At 40.2% G+C, this 22,231-nt stretch overlaps 1 protein-coding gene across 1 annotated transcript in view; it reads left to right on the top strand.

The window, feature by feature from the left end:
• MCF2L2 (MCF.2 cell line derived transforming sequence-like 2) overlaps window positions 1-22,231 on the top strand; it is a 334,093-nt gene that overhangs the window by 54,646 nt on the left and 257,216 nt on the right. Inside the window, exons 4-5 of the mRNA XM_007936022.1 lie at window positions 11,647-11,737; window positions 15,871-15,990. Coding sequence (XP_007934213.1) covers window positions 11,647-11,737; window positions 15,871-15,990 — 211 coding nt within the window. The remainder of the gene's footprint in view (window positions 1-11,646; window positions 11,738-15,870; window positions 15,991-22,231) is intronic.

Raw genomic sequence — 22,231 nt, 5'->3', positions numbered from 1 at the left:
GGGTTTTCAATGGCTGATGTTTTTGAATGTAGGTTATCGGGGCTTTCTTCCAAAGTGCCTCTGAGTGGACTCAACCTCCAACCTTTCCACTGTTGTTGTGTTGTTGTTAGGTGTTGTTGAGTCAGCTCTGACTCATGGTGACCCTATATCCAATAGAATGAAACACTGCCCAGTCCTGCACCAGCCTCACAATTCTTGATATATCTGACCCAATGTTGCAGCCACTGTGTCTAGCCATCTTGTTGAGGGCCTTCCCCTTTTTCACTAACCTTCCACTTAACCCAGCATGATATCCTTCTCCAAGGAATTGTCCCTTCTGACAGTATGACCAAAGTAGATGAAACAAAGTCTGACCATTCTCACTTCCAAGGAGCATTCTGGCTGCACTTCTTCCAGGAAAAGATTTGTTAGTTCTTCTGGCAGTCCATGGTACTTTCAGTATTCTTCGCCAACACCATAACTGAAAAGCATTAACTCTTCTTCCATCTTCTTTATTCATTGTCCAGCTTTCACATGCATATTAGCAGCCATGTATTAATGATTTGCACCACCCAGGGAATCTTTCATCTGTGTACTCTCTCATATTCCCTCCTGAAACATTATCTGTAAATATTTTAGTATGTATTTCTAAAAGATAGGAATTCTTTTCAAATCATAATGATAATACCATCATTGATTATAATAAATTAAAACTAACTCACTGTCATTGAGTCGGACCCGACTCATATTGACCCCTCCTTGAGTTTCCGAGGCAGTATCACTACAGAAGAGGGTTGCCCCATCTTCCTTCCCAGGAGTGGCTGGTGGGTTTGAACTGCCAGCCTTCTGGTTAGCAGTCAAATGCCTTAGGCACTATGCCACCAGAGCTCCCTATAATTAATTGAACACCTTAATATAATCAAATAATCTACTCAGTTTTCACATTTTTACAATTGTTTCAAAATAGGGGTGGGGTTACCACACATTGCCAGTGTTTGCTCTGTAAGTTCTCCCTCTTTCTTTTGCCCAAAAGCTCTTGATGCCTCTCAAAACACTATTCTTCACTATCTTTCCTGTGTTCTAGGTGTGTATCTCATTCTCCTCTTTTTTTTTTTTTTTTAATTGTGCTTTAGGTACAAGTTTACAGAGTAGAGTTTGTTTTACATTCAATATTTCGTGTACATTTGGTTTCACTCTCCAATTACCATCCCCAACCCTAACCTACTCTCCTCCCCTCCCTTCCCAGTAACCCCTCCCCTGTGCCCCTCTTAGTTATACACTCCTGTGCATCCTGCATTTTCTCCATGCAAATGTTGCTCCTCTGGTGCCCTGTGGTCGATTGCTCCAAGGGATGCATCTCCATAGAGTATGTGGGTGTGTCACCCTGGGTTGAGTGGCCTGTGTGTACATTCTATTTACTATTGGGGTGAGAGCCAGCCCTTGGGAGTAAGTTTTATTCCAAGCCCGAAGTGTATCACAGGGCCATAGTACTGGGGTCCCACCAGACTCCATCCCACCAGTAATTCTGATCATTATTGTGTTTTTGGATTTTGTTCCACGTTTTCCCTCCCACTCTATCCAGTATCTCTGGTTTTGATCCTTTCCCAAGTGGTTGGTATTGGTAACCGGGTACCACCTACTTCTAGTCTCAAGGTCCATAATGTCCTAGGACTGATTTGCTTCTAAATGCCCTTGGTTTTTGCACTCTTCTTTGCTTCTGATGATAAGAGACCATTAGCTGCATTTTAGGTGGCTGCTTGAAAGCTTTTAAGACCCCAGTCACTACTCACCAATGTAGGTTGTGGAACAAGATTTTTATGTGTTTTGTTGTGCCAATTGAGTCTGGTGTCTCCAATACTCTGATCCTGAGTTGGTAGATCCATTGGATCTCTCTCCCACAGTGTCTGGCTGTCTGTGAGGGATTGCTCTATGTCTGTCTTCTGTTGTTTCTGTAAGGACTGCAGGTACTTTGTATCACTGGTGTCTGTGCAAGATTAGCCTCTACGGAATCTATCCTTGGTCTAGAGTATAATCCTGTTCACTGACCCCCATCTGATCTTCTCAGATGTTTATGTGTTTAGCTGTAGCCTGATATTTGGTATTAATGATAATATTGTGAATATACTGGTGTCAGCATCTGTCGTCTATCTCTTCTGTGCAGTTTGTTGTCTTCCCTTTCCCTAATGTTATCACGGTGGTCACAGACTCTTTCCATACCATTCCTCCCCTTACCCACCTCAGCGTGTGGCCCCCAACTAGCCGGAAATTATTCCCTCCCCTTCCCTTCCTACCCCAATAACCTACAACGTGAGTTCCCTTCCCTAAGCAAACCCTTGTCCTTTTACAGTAATGGCTCATACAGTATTTGTCCTTCTGCAGTTGACTTATTGCATTCAATATAAGGTCCCCCAGGCTCATCCACATTGTGAGATGATTCACATATCCTTCATTGTTCTTTAATATAGCATAGTATTCCATTGTGTGAATGTACCATAATTTGGTTATCCATTCCTCTGTTGATGAGCATTTAAGTTGTTTCCATCTCTTTGCTATAGTGAATTGTGCTGTGGTGAACATAGGGGTGCATATGTCTGTTTGTGCCCTGCCTCTCATCTCTTTAGGATATTCCTAGTAATGGAATTGGTGTGTCAAATGGTATTTCTATTTTAAGTTTTTTAAAGAAACGCCATACCATTTGCCACAATGGTTGTAAACATTTTAAAATCCCACCAGCAGTGTATAAGAGTTCCAATCTCTCTACAACTTCACCAACATTTGTTATTTTTTGTCCTATTGAACTTTGCTATTATTGCTGGGGTGAGATGACATCTCATTGTTGTTTTGATTTGCATCTCTCTAATGACTAAAGGGGGCTCTGATAGCATAATGCCTAAGGCCCTTGACTGCTAATCAAAAGGCTGGCAGTTCAAACCCACCAGCCACTCCTCAGAAGGAAGGTTGGGCAATCTACTTCCGTAGTGATACTGCCTCGGAAACCCAAGGAGGGGTCTCTATGAGTTAGAGCTGACTCGATGGCAAACAATAGCAACAACAACAATGACTAAAGATCATGAGTAATTCCTCATGTGTTTGTTGGCCGCCAGCATATTGTCTTTAGCGAAGTGTCTGTTCATGTTTCTTGCCCATTTTTGAATTGGATTGTTTGTCTTTTTGGTGTTGATGTATTGAAGTTTTCTATATATTTTGGAGGTAACTCCTTTGTCAGATATGTCACAGGCAAATATTTTTCCCCAATCTATCAGTTCTCTTTTTACCCTTTTGATGAAGTCTTTCGATGTGGGAATTGCCACCATCATCAAGGAGAGCACTAGAGACACGGCCTCAATCCATTCTAGACAAAGACCATAGTTTTCCTGCAGAGAAAATTGAAAACGAATTTTCAGTGTGGAGGAGACATTGAAGAATATAGCAAAAGATAAAATGAGGCTAGGTTTCAGGGTTGAGGAGAGAGAGACAGTATGATGAAGATTCTGAGATATTCAAGAAGTTAAACAAAATTGTCAGCTATGTCTAAATTCTTACTTTGGGATTAGTTTGGGATATTCCATAATCTGTTCCAAGCATTATAAAAATTATCATCCAAATTTGTAGGGCAAGTTGGCATCTATGGTCCCTAAGGACTTGAAGTAACTATACAGAATCAAAGACTCATGGAATGTTGAATTTGGAAGGAGTGTTTGAGGCCAGCTTGTGGAAGCCCACCATTTTGCAGATGAATATGCCAAAAAGGTACTATAATACTGGAAAACGTTCATTCTTAATTTTGGAATAAAAGTGATAATTCTTTAAACACCATAGACTAATATTTTTAACTCCTATACCAGGAAATATTTCGAGCACTGTCATTCCAAAGAGTAATAAGGTAAGAATTCAGTAAGGCTACATAAGATCATATGGGGACATTGGTGGCTTAGTGGTGGAATTCTCACCTTCCATGTGAGAGACTTGGGTTTGATTCCTGGCCAGTGCACCTCATGGCAGCTACCACTTGTCTGTTAGAGGAGGCTTGCATGTTAGTATGATGCTGGTCAGGTCTCAGCAGAACTTCCAGACTAAAATGGACTAGGAAGGAAGGTCCAGTGATCTACTTCCAAAAAATCAGCCAATGAAAGCTATGTGGATCGCAGGGGCTGATCTGCAACTGAGCATGGGAATGGGGCAGGACTGGGGCAGCGTTTCATTCCACTTTGTGTGGGATTGTCAGAAGTCAGAGGCCCATTCAATAGCAGCTAACACCATTGCCACTAAGGTTACAGAGTTAACTGTCAACAAATAAGCATATCCTACAGAGGAGTTCAATTTCCTTCAGTTAGTAGCCTCATAGGTAGTATGCCAGTGATTCTGGTTGTATTTGTGCTTGCAGTTAGATGTTTGAATGAGGGTGACCAACCATTCCAGTTTGTCTGCATCGGTTCTAGCACTGAAAGCCATATGTCTCAACAAATCCCCTAGTCCTGGGAAAACTGGGATGGCTGGTCACCCTTTGTCTGATTCAGTTCTTCTGGCAATACAGGAAAATTTCAGTTAATCAAAATACTTTCTATACCTGTTGTTGTTGTTGTTTGGTGTTGTTGAGTCATCTCTGACTCAGAGTGACCTTATGTACAACAGAATGAAACACTGCCTGGTCTTGTGCCAGCCCCACAATCCCTGCTATGCCCAAGCTCATCATTACAGCCATTGTGTCAATTCATCTTGTTGAGGGCCTTCCCCTTTTTCATTAACCCTCCACTTTACCAAGCATGATATCCTTCTCCAGAGAATGGTCCCTTCTGACAACATGACCAAAGTAGGTCAGACAAAGTCTGGCCATTCTTGCTTCCAAGGAGCATTTTGGCTGCATTTCTTCCAGGAAAGATTTGTTAGTTCTTTTAGCAGTCAATGGTACTTTCAGTTCTTTGCTAACACCACAACTCAAAAGCATCAACTCTTTTTTAGTCTTCTTTATTTATTGTCCAGCTCTCACATGCGTATGAGGTGATTGAAAATATCATGGCTTGGGTTAGGCATACTTTAGTCTTCAAGGAGACATCTTTGCTCTTCAGCACTTAAAAGAGGTCTTTTGAAGCAGATGTGCCCAATGCAATATGTCTTCTGATTTCTTGACTCCTGCTTCGATTGGTGTTTATTATAGAACCAAGTAATAGGAAATCTTTGACTACTTCATTCTTTTCTCCATGTATCATGATGCTGCTTATTGGTCCTGTTGTGAGGACTTTTGTTTTCTTTATATTGTGGTATAATCCATACTGCAGACTGTGGTCTTCAATCTTTATCAGTAAGTGCCTCAACTCATCCATACTTTCAGCAAGCAAAGTTGTGTTGTCTGCATATCGCAGGTTGTTAATGAGCCTTCCTCCAATCCTGATGCCATGCTGTTCTTCATATAGTCCAGCTTCTCAGATTATTTGCTCAGCATACAGATTAAATACAGATGGTGAAAAGATACAACCCTGGTGCACTCCCTTCTTGATTTTAAACCATGCAGTGTTCCCTTGTTGTGTTCGAACAATAACCTCCTGGTCTATGTACAAGTTCCTCATGAGTACAATGAAGTGTTCTGGAATTCCCATTCTTCTTAATGTTATCCATAATTTGTTATGATCCACACAATCAAATGCTTTTGCATCGTCAATAAAACATAAGTAAACATCTTTCTGGTATTCATTTCTTTAAGCCAAGATCCATCTGATGTTAGCTATGATATCCCTCATTCCATGTCCTCTTCTGAATCCAGCTTGTATTTCTGGAAATTCTTTGTCAATATACTGCTGCAACCGTTTTTGAATTATCTTCAGTAAGGTTTTACTTGTGTGTGATATTAATGATACTGTTTGATAATTTCCATGGTTGTTTTGATTTACATGGAAGCTCTGGTGTAGTGCCTAAGGCATTTGACTGCTAACCAGAGGGCTGGCGGTTCAAACCCACCTGCCACTCCACCTTGAAAACCAAAGAAGGGGTCACTGGGTGTCGCAATTGACTCATGGCAATGAGTTTATTTATTTATTTATTGGTTTTGGTGATATCGATGATATTGTTTGATAATTCCCACATTCTGTGGGATCACCTTTCTTTGGAATGGTTACAAATATGGATCTTTTCCAGTCACTTGGCCAGGTAGCTGTCTTCTAAATCTTTTGGCATAACTTAGTGAGTGCCTCCAACATGGCATCCATTTGCTGAAACATCTCAATGGGTATTCCGTCAATTCCTGGAGCTTTGTTTTAAGAAAACATAGTAATATCAGAGTTTAATTAACTGCTGATATTTATTATCAGAGTTAAATAACTTCTCTGGTATGTGAGAATCAGAGCACATTTACCTCAATCTATTGTACCTATATATTGATATTTAATGATATTTAATATGCTAGGTTTGAGTTAGGAGCTCTGGTGGCATAGTGACTAAGACATTTGACTGCTAACCAGAAGTTGGGTGATTCAAACCCACCAGCCACTCCTCAGAAAGAAGATTGGGCAATCTACTTCCATAGAGATACTGCCTCAGAAACCCAAGGAGAGTTTGCTATGAGTCAGGATTGACTAGATAGCAGCAAGTTTGGTTTTTGGTTTTTTGGGGGTTTGAGTCATCAAAAATTCAATTATATTTGTTACAGAGGAGTTACTAAGATTGGCAAATGAAGGTATATTGTGTTAAGATATTTTCCATAATAAGAAAGCTTGAATTTTGTGGCATGAACTTTGGTTTTGGATTTAGAATCTAAAGACTTGGATTGAATCTTAACTCTGCACATAGTATGTGACTTTGAGCAAGTTATTATTATTATTATTTTTTAAAATCTATGAAGATTAGTTTCCTTATCTAGAAAATGGAAGTATTAACACCAACCTCATAGGGTACTTGTGAGGATTACATTAAATAACATTTGTGCAAGTGTCTAACACATTATAGGATCTTAGTATTAAGATGAACAATAGGGATTAAAACATCCAAGTTGCCTAATAAAAATACATTACCTAAAAAAACTCACTGCCGTCGAGTCGATTCCAACTCATAGTGACCCCTCCTTGGGGACAATACAATACCTGTACATTTGGCTTAGTTAAGGTTTTGACACCTTTGTTAAACAAGATGGAATTGGGGGGAAAAAACAGAAACCAGTAATTGATATGATGGAGCATTGTTTAGAATGTACACCTTCTGAGAGGCTATACTCAAAGTCCTTACCATGAGTTTTTACCTCTTTTTTTCTTAACTGTGGCCTCTATGCAATTGTATTCGGAGACAGAGCCCTTTATGCATACAGATATTTTCCCAATAGATCCCACACTCAGTTCACTCAGAGGTTCTGGTCTTGAGACTTGATCTGTGTGGAGCTGAGAACCTTGCTGTGAGGAGCACTTGCTTGCTTTCCATTTGGCTGGAGAGGCCACATATTCTGGGAGCCTCTGATCTCATAGATCAAAAAATAGCCTGCGTTTATACTCTATATTACATTTGCTGAGCCTCTCACAGCTTCACATTAGTTAAGAGCCTTGATTGCTCCCTTAGGACATTCTTCCATGATACCTCAGAGCAGCTACTTAGGCTTTTTTGCAGGTTTTGCTTGGTTCTTCTGCCTAATTCACACACAGATACGTTTGAGGGTGAAGTTCACATTTTATCCAATATTAGGAAGTTATTGAAGCTTTTGGGGCACCTCAAGCACAGCCACTACTCCTCTGTCAGTGGAGGCTTGCATGTTGCTGTGATGCTGAACAGGTTTCAGTGGAATTTCCAGACTAAGATTGACAAAGAAGAAAGGCCCGGTGATGTACTGCTGAAAATCAGCCAATGAAAACCCTGTGGAAACAGGGGTGGGAAGGTGACTGGGACTACACCCACAAATGCACATGGGTTTGACAGAGGATATTTCTACATATATATTTGTATGTGCTACAAACATATCCATGAAAATAGTAGAGCATACAGTTATGAAAACTTTTTAACCATAACCAGAAATGAGTCACTGGGCATGGGGGCTCACGGGGACACTGAGGGACAACTATTGGTCTTTCTGTATCTGGAGCAAAAAGAATAGTGAAGAAAGTTAAAGGCATGAGGAAACAATTAGTCCAGAAGACTAATGGATCATGTGAACCCCAGCTCCCATGACCCTGAGACCAGAAGAACTAGATGGTGCCTGGCTGCTACTGCTGATCACTCTGAAAGGATCACAATAGGAGTTCATGGATAGGGTGGGAGAAAAATGTGGAACAAAACTCAAAATCATAAAGAAGACCAGGCTTACCGGTCTGTTAGAGACTGGTGAAACCCTGAGACTATGGCCACTCGTCACCATTTGGGCCTGAAATTGAACTCATTCCTGTGGCTTCCAGCAAAACAATAGACAGGCATATAGGGTAAACATTTATACCATGTAGGTACACTCCCTAGAACAATCAACCATGGGAGATCAGAAGGGCAGTATTTGCACAGGAAGATAGCTCAGAGGGCAGGAATGCTTGGGAAAGAAGGACATAGGGAAAAGGTAGCCCTAGGGAGGAAGCGGGAGGACAGCTGTTGCATTGTGGGGATTGCAGTCAATGTATGAAACACAATGTGTATGAACTGTTGCATAGGAAATGAATTTGCTCTATAAATTTTCATCCAAATCACAATAAAAAATTGTAAAAAAAGAGACCAGGCATACTGGTCTGATACAGACTAGTGGAAACCCCAGGATTAAGGCCCTTAGAGATCTTTCAAGCCTGGCACTGAACTCACCCCTGTGGCTCAACTTTCAGCCAAAGGATAGACAGACCTGTAAGGTAAAGAATAATACCAGGGAGGTATGCACTCCTTTGAGCAATGAACCATACGATATTGGAAGGGGAGCATTTGCCCAGGGATAAATCTCAGAAGGCAGGAATGGATAGGAAAGAAGGACAAAAGGAAATGGTAAACACAGGGAAGAAGTGGAAGGAGTGTTGTTACATTGTGGGGATTGCAAAGAACGTCACAAAACAAAATGTGTATGGATCATTGAATGGAAAACCAACTTGCTCTGTAAACTTCCACCCAAATCACAATTAAAAAATAAAATACATCCCTATGGATCACGATGACCAATTCCACTGTGCATGGGGTAGCCATGAGTCAGGGCTGACTCGACAGCAGCTAACAATATTGAAGGTTTACTATGGCAGCTATTTTTCACATACTTGATCTCTTTAAACTCCATGAGAAGCACATTAAAAAAAAAAAAAAAAGATAATATTTAGTACTTCTATAGTTTAACCATGTGCCAAACATTATTCTGAATATTTTATGCATCTATGCATACACATACTAATTTAATCCTCACATCAGCTTTATGAGATAGATACTATTATTCCTACTTTACAAATGAGGCATCTGAGAAACTATAGAGGTTAAGTAACTTTCTACTCTAAATACAAATACAAAGTATGTAAGTAGTAGAATTCAGAATTCAAACCTAGGCAGTTTGGCTCCAGAATTTGTGCTTTTTATGACTTTACAATGGTAATTAAGTCATAAGTATTTACAATAGTAAATAGTAGTTGTTGTTATGTGCTGTGGAGTCAGACCGGACTCATAGCAACCCCTCCTTGGGTTTCCAATACGGAAGTAGATTGCCCAACCTTCCTTCCGAGGAGTTTTACAAATAAGGAAAGTGAGTTTTAGAGAGGATGTGATTTTCCCAATGTCTCAGTGCTAGATGAAACAGTAGGATTTGAGCCAGACTCCCAAAACTTTCCTCTATACCACACTTCCTCCCAAGGAGTGAGAAGAAAATGCTCCCACTTTTGGGACTTCAGTTTCAAAAGGTTTTGGGAAAATTTTGGGGGAACTTAAGAGGGAAACAAACAGCTTTCTTATAGCCTTAATGAAGATGGTATGTTCTCAAGCATGTGGTCCATTGACCTGTTTAAGGCCAGGCACTGGAAGAGGGCTGTTTTTCCCATTGACATGTGTTATTTCTGAACTCGTCTAGGACTGACTCCTGTGTACTCATAGTGTACAACAGAATGAAATACTGCCTGGGTCTGCACCATCTTCACAATCGTTGCTATGCATGAGCCTGTTGTTGCAACCACTGTATCAATCCATCTCATTGAGGGCCTTTCTTCCTTTTTTCTCTGACCTTCTGCTTTTCCAAATATGGTGTCCTTCTCTAGACACTGGTCTTTCCTGACCTGTGCAAAGTCTCACCATCCTCCCTTCTAAGGAGCATTCTGGCTGTACTTCAAGACAAATTTGTTCGTTTTTCTGGCTGTTCATTATATATTTAATATTCTTCTCCAATACCATAATTCAAATGCATCAATTTTTCTTTGGCCTTCTTGATTCCAGCTCTCATATGCTTATGACGCAACTGAAAATACTATGGCTTGAGTCAGGCACACCTTATTCCTCAAAGTGATATCTTTGCTTTTTAACACTTTAAAGAAGACTTTTGCAGCAAATTTGCCCAATGCCATACGTCCCTTGATTTCTTGACTGCTGATACCATGGGCATTGATTCCATGGGCATTGATAGTGGTTTGGTTTCAGTCTTAGGAGTGCAAAGATAGCAGCGCTCCAGACCATAGTCTTCAGGGACATCAAGCTCAGTTGGCATAGCATACTACACAGGAACTTTGTTCCACATCCTACTTTGGCGAGTAGTGACTGGAATCATAGAGGCTTGTAAGCAGCCGTCTAGATGCAACGATGGGTCTCTTCTTGTCCAGAGCAAAGAAGAATGAAGAAAACCAAAGATTCATGGAAACAATTAATCCAAGTAACTGGTACACCATGAGATCCTCACCCTATACAATTATGAGATCAGAAAAATGAAATGGTGCCTGGCTACCACTGTCAGCCACTCGGAAGGGGATCTATATAGGAGATCCTGGATAAAGAGGGAGAACAATGTGGAACAAACCTTAAAATCATTTGGGAAAAAAAAGGGACTAGGTTTGCTGGTCTGATAGGGCCTGGGAACCGCTGAGATTATGGCCTTGAGCTGCCCTTCAGGTCTGGAATTGAACCCACACCTGTGGCTTCCAGCCAAACAACAGACAGGCATATGAATTGAACATTTACATTAGGCAGATACAATCCTTGGAGAGATCAATCATGGGGCTGTGTATGCGCAGGGAGACAGCTCAGGGGGCAGGGAGGGAAGGACACAGAGAAGAGGTAACTATGGGGAGGAAGTGGGAGGGGAGCTGTTGCATTGTGGGAAATTGCAGTCAGTGTCATGAGACAAAGTGTATGTGAGCTGCTGAATGGAAAGTGAATTTTCTCTGTAAACTTTCACTCAAATCACAATTAAAAAAAAAAGATAGCATAAAAGCATCCTTGACATGAATAGCTGTAACTATTTATTTTTGTGCTATTATTACAAAAGTCGTTTAAAGCTCAACTTTGAGGTCCTTTGCCTACACTGGGGACATGTGACATGTTTATCTTCCTTCATTCATGAGCACATGTGCTTCTTCAAGCTCACACTGAGAGAGGGAGTTGGTTCCTTTGTCAGGGGACTCAGACCCTATCATTCCCTTTTGTTGATCAGGGTGTTTACACAGTGAACCTAGAGTGCTGTGCAGGCTGTAGAATGGGTTCTGCTGCGAGAGTCACCCAGAACCCATGTGTCTCCCTTAATCTCTGACAGTAACCACTTCTTTTTTACAGCATGGAGGCTGCCAGCATTGGATTCGTCATTGTTATTGACAGACGAAGGGACAAGTGGAGCTCCATAAAGGCATCCTTGACACGAATAGCTGTAACTATTTATTTTTGTGCTGTTATTACAAAAGTCGTTTAAATTGTCTATTCAACTATTTTATATCAGATTCATGGGGAAATGAATGCACAGGGAAAAGGCAATTATTTTTTGTGACGTTTTGGAAGGTCTTTATAGCAGATACTGTGTTTCCCACTCATATCCCCTCTGTCACTTGAAGACCACCTGCAGACAATTCCTGAGCATATTGAAGTCTTCCTGAATCTCTCTACTTTACTATAAAGAGTCACTGAAGAGGGGCAGGCAGGAGATGCTGGAATGTCAATGCCCCTTTGAGTTCTGGGAATTGGTGGATAAATACCCCAGCTTGCGTGTTCTGCAAGGGGACCGTTCTGAGGTAAATTCCTCAGTAGCTCAGAGGGTCTCAGCCTCTCTTCCTGCAACAGTAATCCCTGTACTGATATATTAGCTCTCCAACCATTGCTGTCTCACCCCTCTACTCCCTCACTCTGCTTCCTACAATCACCCCCCCCCCAAATAAACTACTTGTACCCTAGAGTTTGCTTTGAGGGTAATCCAGTTTTAGACAGTCTTCAGTATTCAAATTATTTTCTCACAGTTTAGTAAGACGGTAATAAAAGCAGACCTAATTAGATGTAAGTAGATTGATTAAAGGTGTGCTTGCTTTTAGCATTAAAAAGTGAAAACTTGGATGGTTTTTCCTTTCCATTGTATTCCACTGATTTTGATCTCTGATAGCTGCCTTCTAACAGATAGATGCATCATTCCTCCATCTGGGGCTCAGACCTGTGAATTCAGCCTCATGGACAGGCAGAGCTGCCTCAGGACAGTCATACCTGCTGGGGCCGTTGGCAGTGGTTGAAGAGGATGGAATGGGATCGGATGGTAATGTGTGTGCAGGAGTTAAGGCAGGAGAGGGACATTTGAAGTCCCACTCATACTCACTTACAGAGGCAGTCAGACACATAGACGTGCACACATAGTTTTTCTCAGATGACTTTAGAGCCTCATCCTGGTACATAAATAATGTCTCAGCTCATTTATCTTGTTATGACAACAACATGCAAAAGCTTGTGTTTCAAAGATGGAAGAAGGGTGAACTCCTTTCCCTTTGGGCATGGATTGTTTTATTCCTTTGGCTTACTTGTGGTTAAAAGATTTATCTTTGGGCTAACTGCAACCATAGTTGATCTGCTGAAGCTTTAAACACTTGTCAGTGCCCATGACTATTCCAGAGTTCTGGCCTCTACAGAATTCTCATTTCTCAGGGTTCATGGATAATATCAGAATTATCTAACTCCTGAGTTTAATTCATCCCAGAATTATATTGAGTACTTTGTGGGTAAAAGATGCTGTAGTACAGGTGTATTTGCATGTGCTGTAAGAATGTCTAGATATGTAGTAGACCTGACAAGAGACAAAGTTGTGGTGACTTCTTGGCCACAGCCAGCTACCCAGAAGGAGTGAATACTTGGACCTGTGGGGACATGAAGCTCAATTGGTGTAACACACTACACAAAAACATTATTCTACATCCTACTTTGTTGAGTAGCAACTGGGATCTTAAAAGCTTGCAAGTGGCCATGTAGATGTAACAATGGGTCTCTCCTTGTCCAGAGCAAAGAAGAATGAAGAAAACCAAAGATGCATGGAAACAATTAGTCCAAGGAACTGGTATACCATGTGATCCTTAGCCTATATGACCATGCAATCAGAAGAACTAGATCGTTCCAGGCTACCACTGTCAACCACTCGCAGGGGGATCCATGAGTAGATCCTGCATAGAGTGGGAGAACAATGTGGAATGAAACTCAAAATTATTTAAAAAAAAAAAAGAAGAAGAAGAAGAAAGAAAAAAGACCAGTCTTGCTTGTCTGATAGAGCCCGGTGAGATCCCTGAGACTATGGCCCCTAGCTGCCCGTCAGGTCTGGAACTGAACTCACTCCCAAGGCTTCCAGCCAAATAATAGACAGGGCTGAACATTTGCATCAGGTAGATACACTACCTGGAGCGATCAATCATGGGAGAACAGAAGGGCAGTGTATGTACAGGGAGACAGCTCAGGAGGCAGAAGTGTATGAGAGGGAAGGACACAGAGAAGAGGTAACTATGAAGAGGAAGTAGGAAGAGAGCTGTTACATTTAGGGGAATAGTGGTCAATGTCATGAGACAAAATTTGTATGAACTTCTGTATGGAAAATGAATTTTCTCTGTAAACTTTTACCCAAATCACAATAAACATTTTTTTTTTTTTTTAAATGCTGTAGTACAGGGATCCTCAAATTTGGCTATCTGTCAGAATTCTCCATCCTTCAGGTGGTGGCAGCTTATTGAAAATAAAAATATTCAGACTTCATCTCACTCCTAAAGAATAAGAATCTTCTTGGGTGAGGGCTAGATTATTACTTTAACAAGAACCTCAGAAGGTGGCTTTTGAGAAACCACTGGAAGAATGGAAAGGCAAGTGGGGGACACTTGGGTTTCCTTCTTTGCCACTAAGTAGTTATATGGATCTAGGTTATCTCATTTCTCAGGACCTCAAAATGAGAGCAATTTTTCCTGAAAGCCAGTTGGCAATAATATGCATCAAGCACCCTTTAAATACTAAGTATGACTAGTAATTCTAAGACCCTATCTCAAGAAAATGTTCCAATATGTAGATAAATATATTAATTTCAGTGTTATTTATAATACAGGTAGTCCCTGATTTATGATGGGGTTCCATTCTGACAACTCAGTCATAAGTCAGTTTTGACATAAGTCAAATGCCTAATTTTTAAACAAGTTTTCATTATTACTGCCTTTTATTATCAGTTTCATGATAAATCTTATCCTTATCTTTGAGGGTTGGAAACATTGCATATAAACTTGCAGATATATTTCAATACACATAGCTCTGGTAGCATAGTGCCTAAGGCACTTGACTGCTAATCAGAAGGCTGGCAGTTCAAACCTACCAGCCACTCCTTGGAAGGAAGATGGGACAATCTACTTCTGTAGTGATACCACTAGAAACCCAAGGAGGGGCTGCTATGAGTCTGGTCCGACTCAACAGCACATAACAACAACAACATATAAATACACAAGTATAAAAATTTACTCCAATGATGAAGAAGAGTTGGAGGACATTGGCATTTTGTGAATTACGGTAGTACTTCCACTTGTGGAAGGTTCTGGATCATCTGGATTATATCTGAGAATGGAGATGGTGTTTCTAGTTAGAAAATTAGTGAGAGTTGTCTGTAAAGTCCTTTTATTTATTTGTTCATATATTGCATGGTAACATCTCACTACTTCCCAAATCTGCCTATGTATTTAGCAAAGCAGTCAGCATTTGGGTCCATGTTTCCAAGCAACTGAAGCCCTTGATTTAGTTTAGAAAACTAAATTTATACTGCAGTGATTTAAACAAAAAGTCATAAAATTGAACATATGAGAATGAACATCTGAGAATGATAACATCAGCAGATTATGTACTGCAACATTGTATGTAGTGCATATTACTGACGATAAGAGTACCAAAACACCCCAAAAAATAATGGATGGTCATAAATGCAGTTTGTCGCAACTCAAATATGTCATAAGTCAGGGACTAGCTGTACTAAAAATATGAAAAAGCATATATTAACACTAATAAGGAATTGGTTAAAGAAATTGTGCATCCGTGAAGAATACTATTTCCAAAGAATTTTACTAACATGAATAAAAGCTCATGCTGCAATATTAAGTGAAAGGGCAAGTTATAAAATATTTCTATAGCATTGTCTAACTATGAAATAGCCTAGAAGTAAATAAATTGCACTTTTAAATATGATGATGAGATCACAAGTAGTTTTCTTTTTCAAATACATGCTTTTATCAATTTTCCAATTTTTCTGTAAAGAGTATGAATTATTTTTAAAATCAGAAAAAAAACCCAATATTTCTTATTTGCTTGTTTGATTTGATTTTTAAGGGTAAGTTTAGATAATCTGACCTCTAAAGTCTCTTCCAGCTCTGTTATCCTGTGACATCTATTCTAATTTTTGCCATCAATGTCACCCACTTTAAATCTGTCATCTGTAATCTTGGGCAAGAAGAGACCAAAGTAGATCTTGGCAATAGATGTGACATTTTCTCTCTCTCCTGGCCCTTTTTATGATCCTTCCAGGTATCATTTCCGGGAAACTTGCAGCTCATCTTCATCCTTCGTCCATCTCGCTTTATCCAGAGGACCCTCACAGACATCGGCATTAAATATTATCGAGATGAATTTAAAATGAAAGTGCCGGTAAGCATGACCTTTCATCTTCTCTTCATTGGGATAGAGTCCTGTCTCCTTTCTCTCTCCCTCTCTCCACCTTTCCCTCTCTCTTCCCTCTCCTCCTCACAATCTCCATGCCCTCCTCCCTTCCTTCTACTTTTCAATCAACTAACAACTATTTATTCTACCTCTGTCATGTACATAGCAGCATGCTAACTGTGGTGGGTCATACATGGTCCTGTTATAAAATACATCTCCCTAGAACCTAGAAGAAGTACTTTGTACAAATATACACACACTGCACTATATTTTTATTATGGAAAGTTAAAAACAATTGAAATATCAAGGCATATACAAAAATATACAAAGTAACAGACCCTATATACCCAGCACCCAGCTTCAACCACTTTCAACTCAAGGTCAGTCTTGTTTCATCTTATCCACAATCTCCATCTCTCAGGTCATATTAAAGCAAATGCCAGGCTTCAATTTCCAATTGAGATATTTATTATGACTTACTAATTCATATTTTAATAATAAATACCCCACAAGGAATATTTATTTTATTAATAATTATTTCATTGATGATTTATTGATGATTAATTTAAATATTTTACTGATTATCCAAGAATAATTAATTGTTAATAATGATTCCATGATATTGTAAAATATAGTTAAGTTCAGATTTTAAGCAACTTATTAACAAAATTTTAAATAATTTATTTGAATTAAGATGGAAATAAGTTTCATAGATTACAGTCTGTTGATTTGTCTCATGTTTGCTGCCATTGAATTGGTCCTGACTCATAGTGACCCTGTGCACAACAGAATGAAACATTGCCAGGTCCTGCACCATCCTCACAATCGTCGACATGCTTTAGCCCATCATCACAACCACTGTGTCAGTCTGTCTCATTGAGGGTCTTCTCCTTTTTCTCTGACCCTCTTCTTTACTCAAACATGAAACCCTTTTCTGACAACATGACCAAAGTACAAGAGGTGAAGTCTGGCCCTTCTCACTTCTATGGAATATTCTGGCTGTACTTCCTCCAAGACAGATTAATTCATTTTTCAAGCAGCCCATAGTCCATTCAGAATTCTTCGCCAACACTACAATTCAAATGCATCAATTCTTCTTCAGTCTGCCTTATCACTGAACAGCTTTAATATGTATATGAGGCGATTGAAAATACCAGTGGCTGGATCAGGGACACCTTAGTCTTTCAATGTGGCATCTTTGCTCTTTAATATCTTTTGCAGCAGATTTGCCTAATGCAATATGTGTTTTGATTTCTTGACTGCTGCTTCCATGGAAGTTGTGGATCCAAGTGAAATGAAATCCTTGGTAACTTCAGTCTTTTCTCCATTTATTGTGCTGTTGCTTATTGGTCCTGTTGTGAGGATTTTTGTTTTATATATATTGAGATGTAATCCGTACTGAAGGCTTTAGTCTTTGATCTTTATCGGTGAGTGCTTCAAGTGTTCTTCACTTTCAGCAAGAAAGGTTCTGTTATCTGCCTGTCACAGGTTATTAATGAGTTTTTCTTCAATCCTGATGCCATGTTCTTTTTCATACAGTCCAGCTTCTCAGATTATTTGCTCAGCAAATAGATTGAATGTGTATGGTGAAAGGATACAACTCTGATGCACATCTTTCCTGATTTTAAACCATGCAGTATCTTCTTGTTCTGTTCAAATGACTGCCTCTTGGTTTATGTACAGGTTCCTCATAATCACAATTAAGTGTGCTGGAATTCCCATTCTTTGCAATGTTATCCATAATTTGTTATGATCCATAACCACACAATGCAATCTTCAACAATAACTATGAATCTGCAGTACACCTCATAACAGGAACGATCTAGAGGACATTGTGCTGAGTGATATTGTTGTTGTTATGTGCCGTCGAGTCAGCCCTGACTCATAGCGACCCCTCCTTGGGTTTCCGAGGCAGTATCACTACGGAAGTAGGATTGCCCAACCTTCCTTCAATCACAAAAGGACAAATATTGTATGAAACCAGTACTGTAAAAAGTCAAGAAAAGGTTTACACCAGAAAGAATCATTCTTTGAAGGTTACCAGAGGTAGGAGGGGGGAAAAGGATGAATTACTAACTAGAAGTAGAAACCTATTAACTTGAGTATAGAGAAAGACAGCAATACACAATAAAGGGATGGTCAGCCCAAAATGATCAAGGCAGAGGAAGACGCTGAGAGGAGCGTAAGAGTTAAAGGCAACAAAGGTAAATACTGTTACATACACAATCCTGCAATAACAGTAAAACAGTAATCTGTGAATGGATACATAGATAAGACACCCAAGCTGAACAGGGGTAGGAAAGTGAATGGGACTTCACCCACAAGTATATATAGGTTTGACAGAGTATATTTCTACGTATGTATTTATATGTGCTGTAAATATATCCATGAATATAGTAGAACAAATGAGGGCAAAGTTATGAAAAGTTCTTAGTCATAACCAAACACCTTCAGGAAATGAGTCACTGGGCATAGGGGTCAGGACCATAGTCTTGGGGGACACTAAGGTCAATTGGCATAACATAATACACAAAGCAGTGTTCTACATTCTACCTAGGTGAGTAGTGACTGTGGCCTTAAATGCTTGTAAGGTGCAACTATTGGTCTTTCCCCATCTGAAGCAAAGAAGACTAAAGAAACAATTGGTCCAAAGACAAATGGACCAAATGAACCCCAGCCTCCATGACCCTGAGACCACAAAAACTAGATGGTGCCTGGCTACTGCTGCTGACCTCTGTAAAAGATATCACAATAGGATGCCCTGGATAGAGTGGGAGAAAAATGTAGAACAAAACTCAAAATCATAAAAAAGCCAGGCTTACTGGTCTAATAGAGACTGGTTGAATCCCAAGAGTGTGGCCCTTAGACACCCTTCAAGCCTGGAACTGAACTCACCTTCGTGGCTCAACTTTAAGCCAAATGATAGGCCTCTAAGGTGAACAGTATAGGTCGGTGAGTCAGAATTGACTTGATGGAAGTAGGTTTGTTTCTTTTTGTTTTTTACAGTGAACAATAAATAATACCAGGAAGGGATGTACTCATTAGAACAACCAACAATATTAGATTAAAAGGGCAGCATTGGCTGAGGGATAAAGCTAAGAAGGCAGGAAGGGATAGGAAAGAAAGACAACGGAAAACAGCAAACACAGGGAGAAAGTGGGAGGAGTGCTGTTACATTGTGAGGATTGTAATGAATTGTTGAATGGTAAACCGATTTTCTCTGTAAAGTTTCACCCAAATCACAATAAAAAATTTAAAAAAGAAAAAAAGAAGAAAGAATGGAAAAGGGAACTATAAGTTAAAAGGGACCTATGAGACATATCAAGGAGCTCTGGTGGTGCAATAGCTAAGGTATTTGGCTTCTAACCAGAAGGTTGGCAGTTCAAACCCTCCAACAGCTCTGTCAGAGAGAGATGAGGCAGTCTGCTGCTGTAAATATTTACAGCCTTGGAAACCATACAAGGCAGTTCTACTCTGTGCTATAGGGTTGCTATGAGTCAGAATCAACTCAGCAGCGGTTGGTTTGGTTTTGAGACATATTACTCATCTGTCATCTTGTCATACTGTGGTGGCTCGTGTGTTGCTATGATGCTGGAAGCTGTGCCACTGTTATTTCATGGTGAACAGGTTTCAGCAGAGCGTCCAGACTAAGACAGCTTAAGAAGAAGGATGTGGCTAGGATCACTTCTGAAAAAATTGGTCACTGAAAACTTTATGAGTAGCAAGAAAACACTATCTGATACAGTGCTGGAAGATGAGCCCCTCAGGTTGGAAGGCACTCAAAAATGACTGGGGAAGAGCAGCCTCCTCAGAGGAGGGTTAAACTTAATGATGTGGATGGAGTAAAGCTTTCAGGACCTTCAGTTGCTGATGTGGCAACTCAAAATGAGAAGAACAGCTGCAAACATCCATTAATAATCAGAACATGGAATGTACGAAGTATAAATCTAGAAAAATTGTAAGTTACCAAATTTGAAATGGAACACATAAAGATTGATATCTGCAGTAGTTAAGATTATGTATCAACTTGGCTGGGCCTCGTTTTGAGTGGCTGGGCAGCTGGATGTAGTTATTCCCTATGGTGAGATTGATAATTAACTCTGTGGTGGAATCTACTGGAGCAGCTGAATAGCTGCCTTAGGGATGTGGTCTGCTTCCAATATAGAAGGAGAAGCATTGAGAAAGGTCTATAGCTTTTGACATGCTTGAATCCTGCATGTACCCAAGTCATTATTCAGCAGCTTGCCGTGTTGTCTGCCGATCTTGGGACTCTTAATGGACTTGAATCAATGGCCTTCCACGTGGTTTGGTAATACTGGGACTGTGCCTTTTTACTTGTTGACCTTGGGTTTGTCAGCCTCAGCAGCCAGCAGCTGCCTGAGTGAAAAAGCCTCCAGCTTCAGTGGCCTGGGAGCAAGAGGCAGAGCTGAGGCCCAAGGTTGAGGGGCTTTACCCAGTCCCTAGTGCCTGGCACTTTGAACTCAGACCTCTAGCCTCCAAAACTGTAAGAGAATAAACTCCTATTTATTAAAGCCATTCCACTTGTGGTATTTCTGTTAGAGTGGCATGAAGTAACCAAAACAATATCCTTGTTGTTGTTAAGTGCCATCGAGTCACTGCCGACTCATAGAGACCCCATGCACAGCAGAATGAAACACCACCCAATACTGCACCAGCTCCATGATCCTTACTATACTTGAGCCCATTGTCCTAGGCATTAGTGAACTGAAATGAACTGGTATTGGCCATTTTGAATTGAACAATCATATGGTCTACTATGCTTGGAATAACAAATCAAATAGGAATGACATTGTATTTATCAACAAGAACATTTCAAGATCAATCCTGAAGTACAGTTCTGTCAGTAATAGTAATACTCATATACCTAATATGACTATTCATCACTTTTACCTACCAACAACCAAAGCCAAAGATGAAGAAATTGAAAAATGTTACCAACTTCTGTAGTGTGAAATTGACCAAACAGGCAACCAAAATGTATTGATAATCACTGGTGATTGGAATGAAAAAGTTGGAAACAAAGAAGAATCATTTGTTTCCAACTTTCTCATTCCAGAGCTCCTTAGAAGACACATTGGTAGTTGGAAAATATGGCCTTGGTGATAGAAATGATGTTGAAGAAGGCATGAAAGAATTTTGCATATAAGATAGAGACTACAGATGCTAATACCAGCCAGTATATCCACAATACTGCATTACCATTAACACCAAACACCAGGCTACAGAAAAATGCATAAACATCTGAGAAGATCAGATGGGGGTCAGTGAACAGGAGTATACTCTAGACCAAGGATAGATTCAGCAGAGGCTAATCTTGCACAGATACCAGTAATACAAAATACCTGCAATCCTCACAGAAACAACAGAAGACAGACATAGAGTAATCTCTCACAGACAGCAGACACTGTGGGAGAGAGATCCAATGGATCTATCGACTCAGGACCATAATATTGGGGGACACCAGACTCAACTGGCACAACAAAATACATAAAAGTCTTGTTCCTCATCCTACATTGGTGAGTAGTGTCTGGGGTCTTACAAGCTTTCAAGTGGCCATCTAAGATGCAGCTAATGGTCTCCTATCATCAGAAGCAAAGAAGAGGGCATAAAAAAAACAAGGGCATTTGGAAGCAATCAGCCCCAGGACATGATGGTGCTTGAGACTTGAAGAACTAGATGGTGCCTGGCTACCAATGCCAACCACTCAGGAAAGGATCAAATCTGGAGATCCTGGATAGAGTGGGAGGAAAAATGTGGAACAAAATCCAAAATAATGACCAGAATTACAGGTTGGATGGAGTCTGGTGAGACCCATAATACTATGGTCCTGGGATACATTCTTGGCCTGGAATAAAACTCACTCCCTGGGGCTGGCTCTCAGCCAAATAGTAAACAAGATGTATAGGCAGACCACTCGACCCAGGGTGACACACCCACATACTCTATGAAAATACATCCTTTGGAGCAATTGACCACCGGGCACCAAGGGGCAACATTTGCTTAGAGGAAATGCAGGACACATAGGAGTGCATAACTATGAGGGATGTGGGTGGGGGTTTACTGGGCAGCATGGGGAAGAGACTGGCTTAGGGTTGGGGATGGTAAATGGGGAGTGAAACTAAATGCACACATAATGTTGAATGTAAAACAAACTCTTAAAATAAAAAAATTAAAAAAAATTGTCCACATGATAATGCTTAAAAGAATA

Source organism: Orycteropus afer, unplaced genomic scaffold (assembly GCF_000298275.1).
Source record: "Orycteropus afer afer isolate SDZICR_OR568_19922 unplaced genomic scaffold, OryAfe1.0 scaffold00032, whole genome shotgun sequence".
NCBI lineage: Eukaryota > Metazoa > Chordata > Mammalia > Tubulidentata > Orycteropodidae > Orycteropus > Orycteropus afer.
Note: the sequence above shows the minus strand (reverse complement) of the source record. Positions and strands in the feature narration are given on the sequence as shown.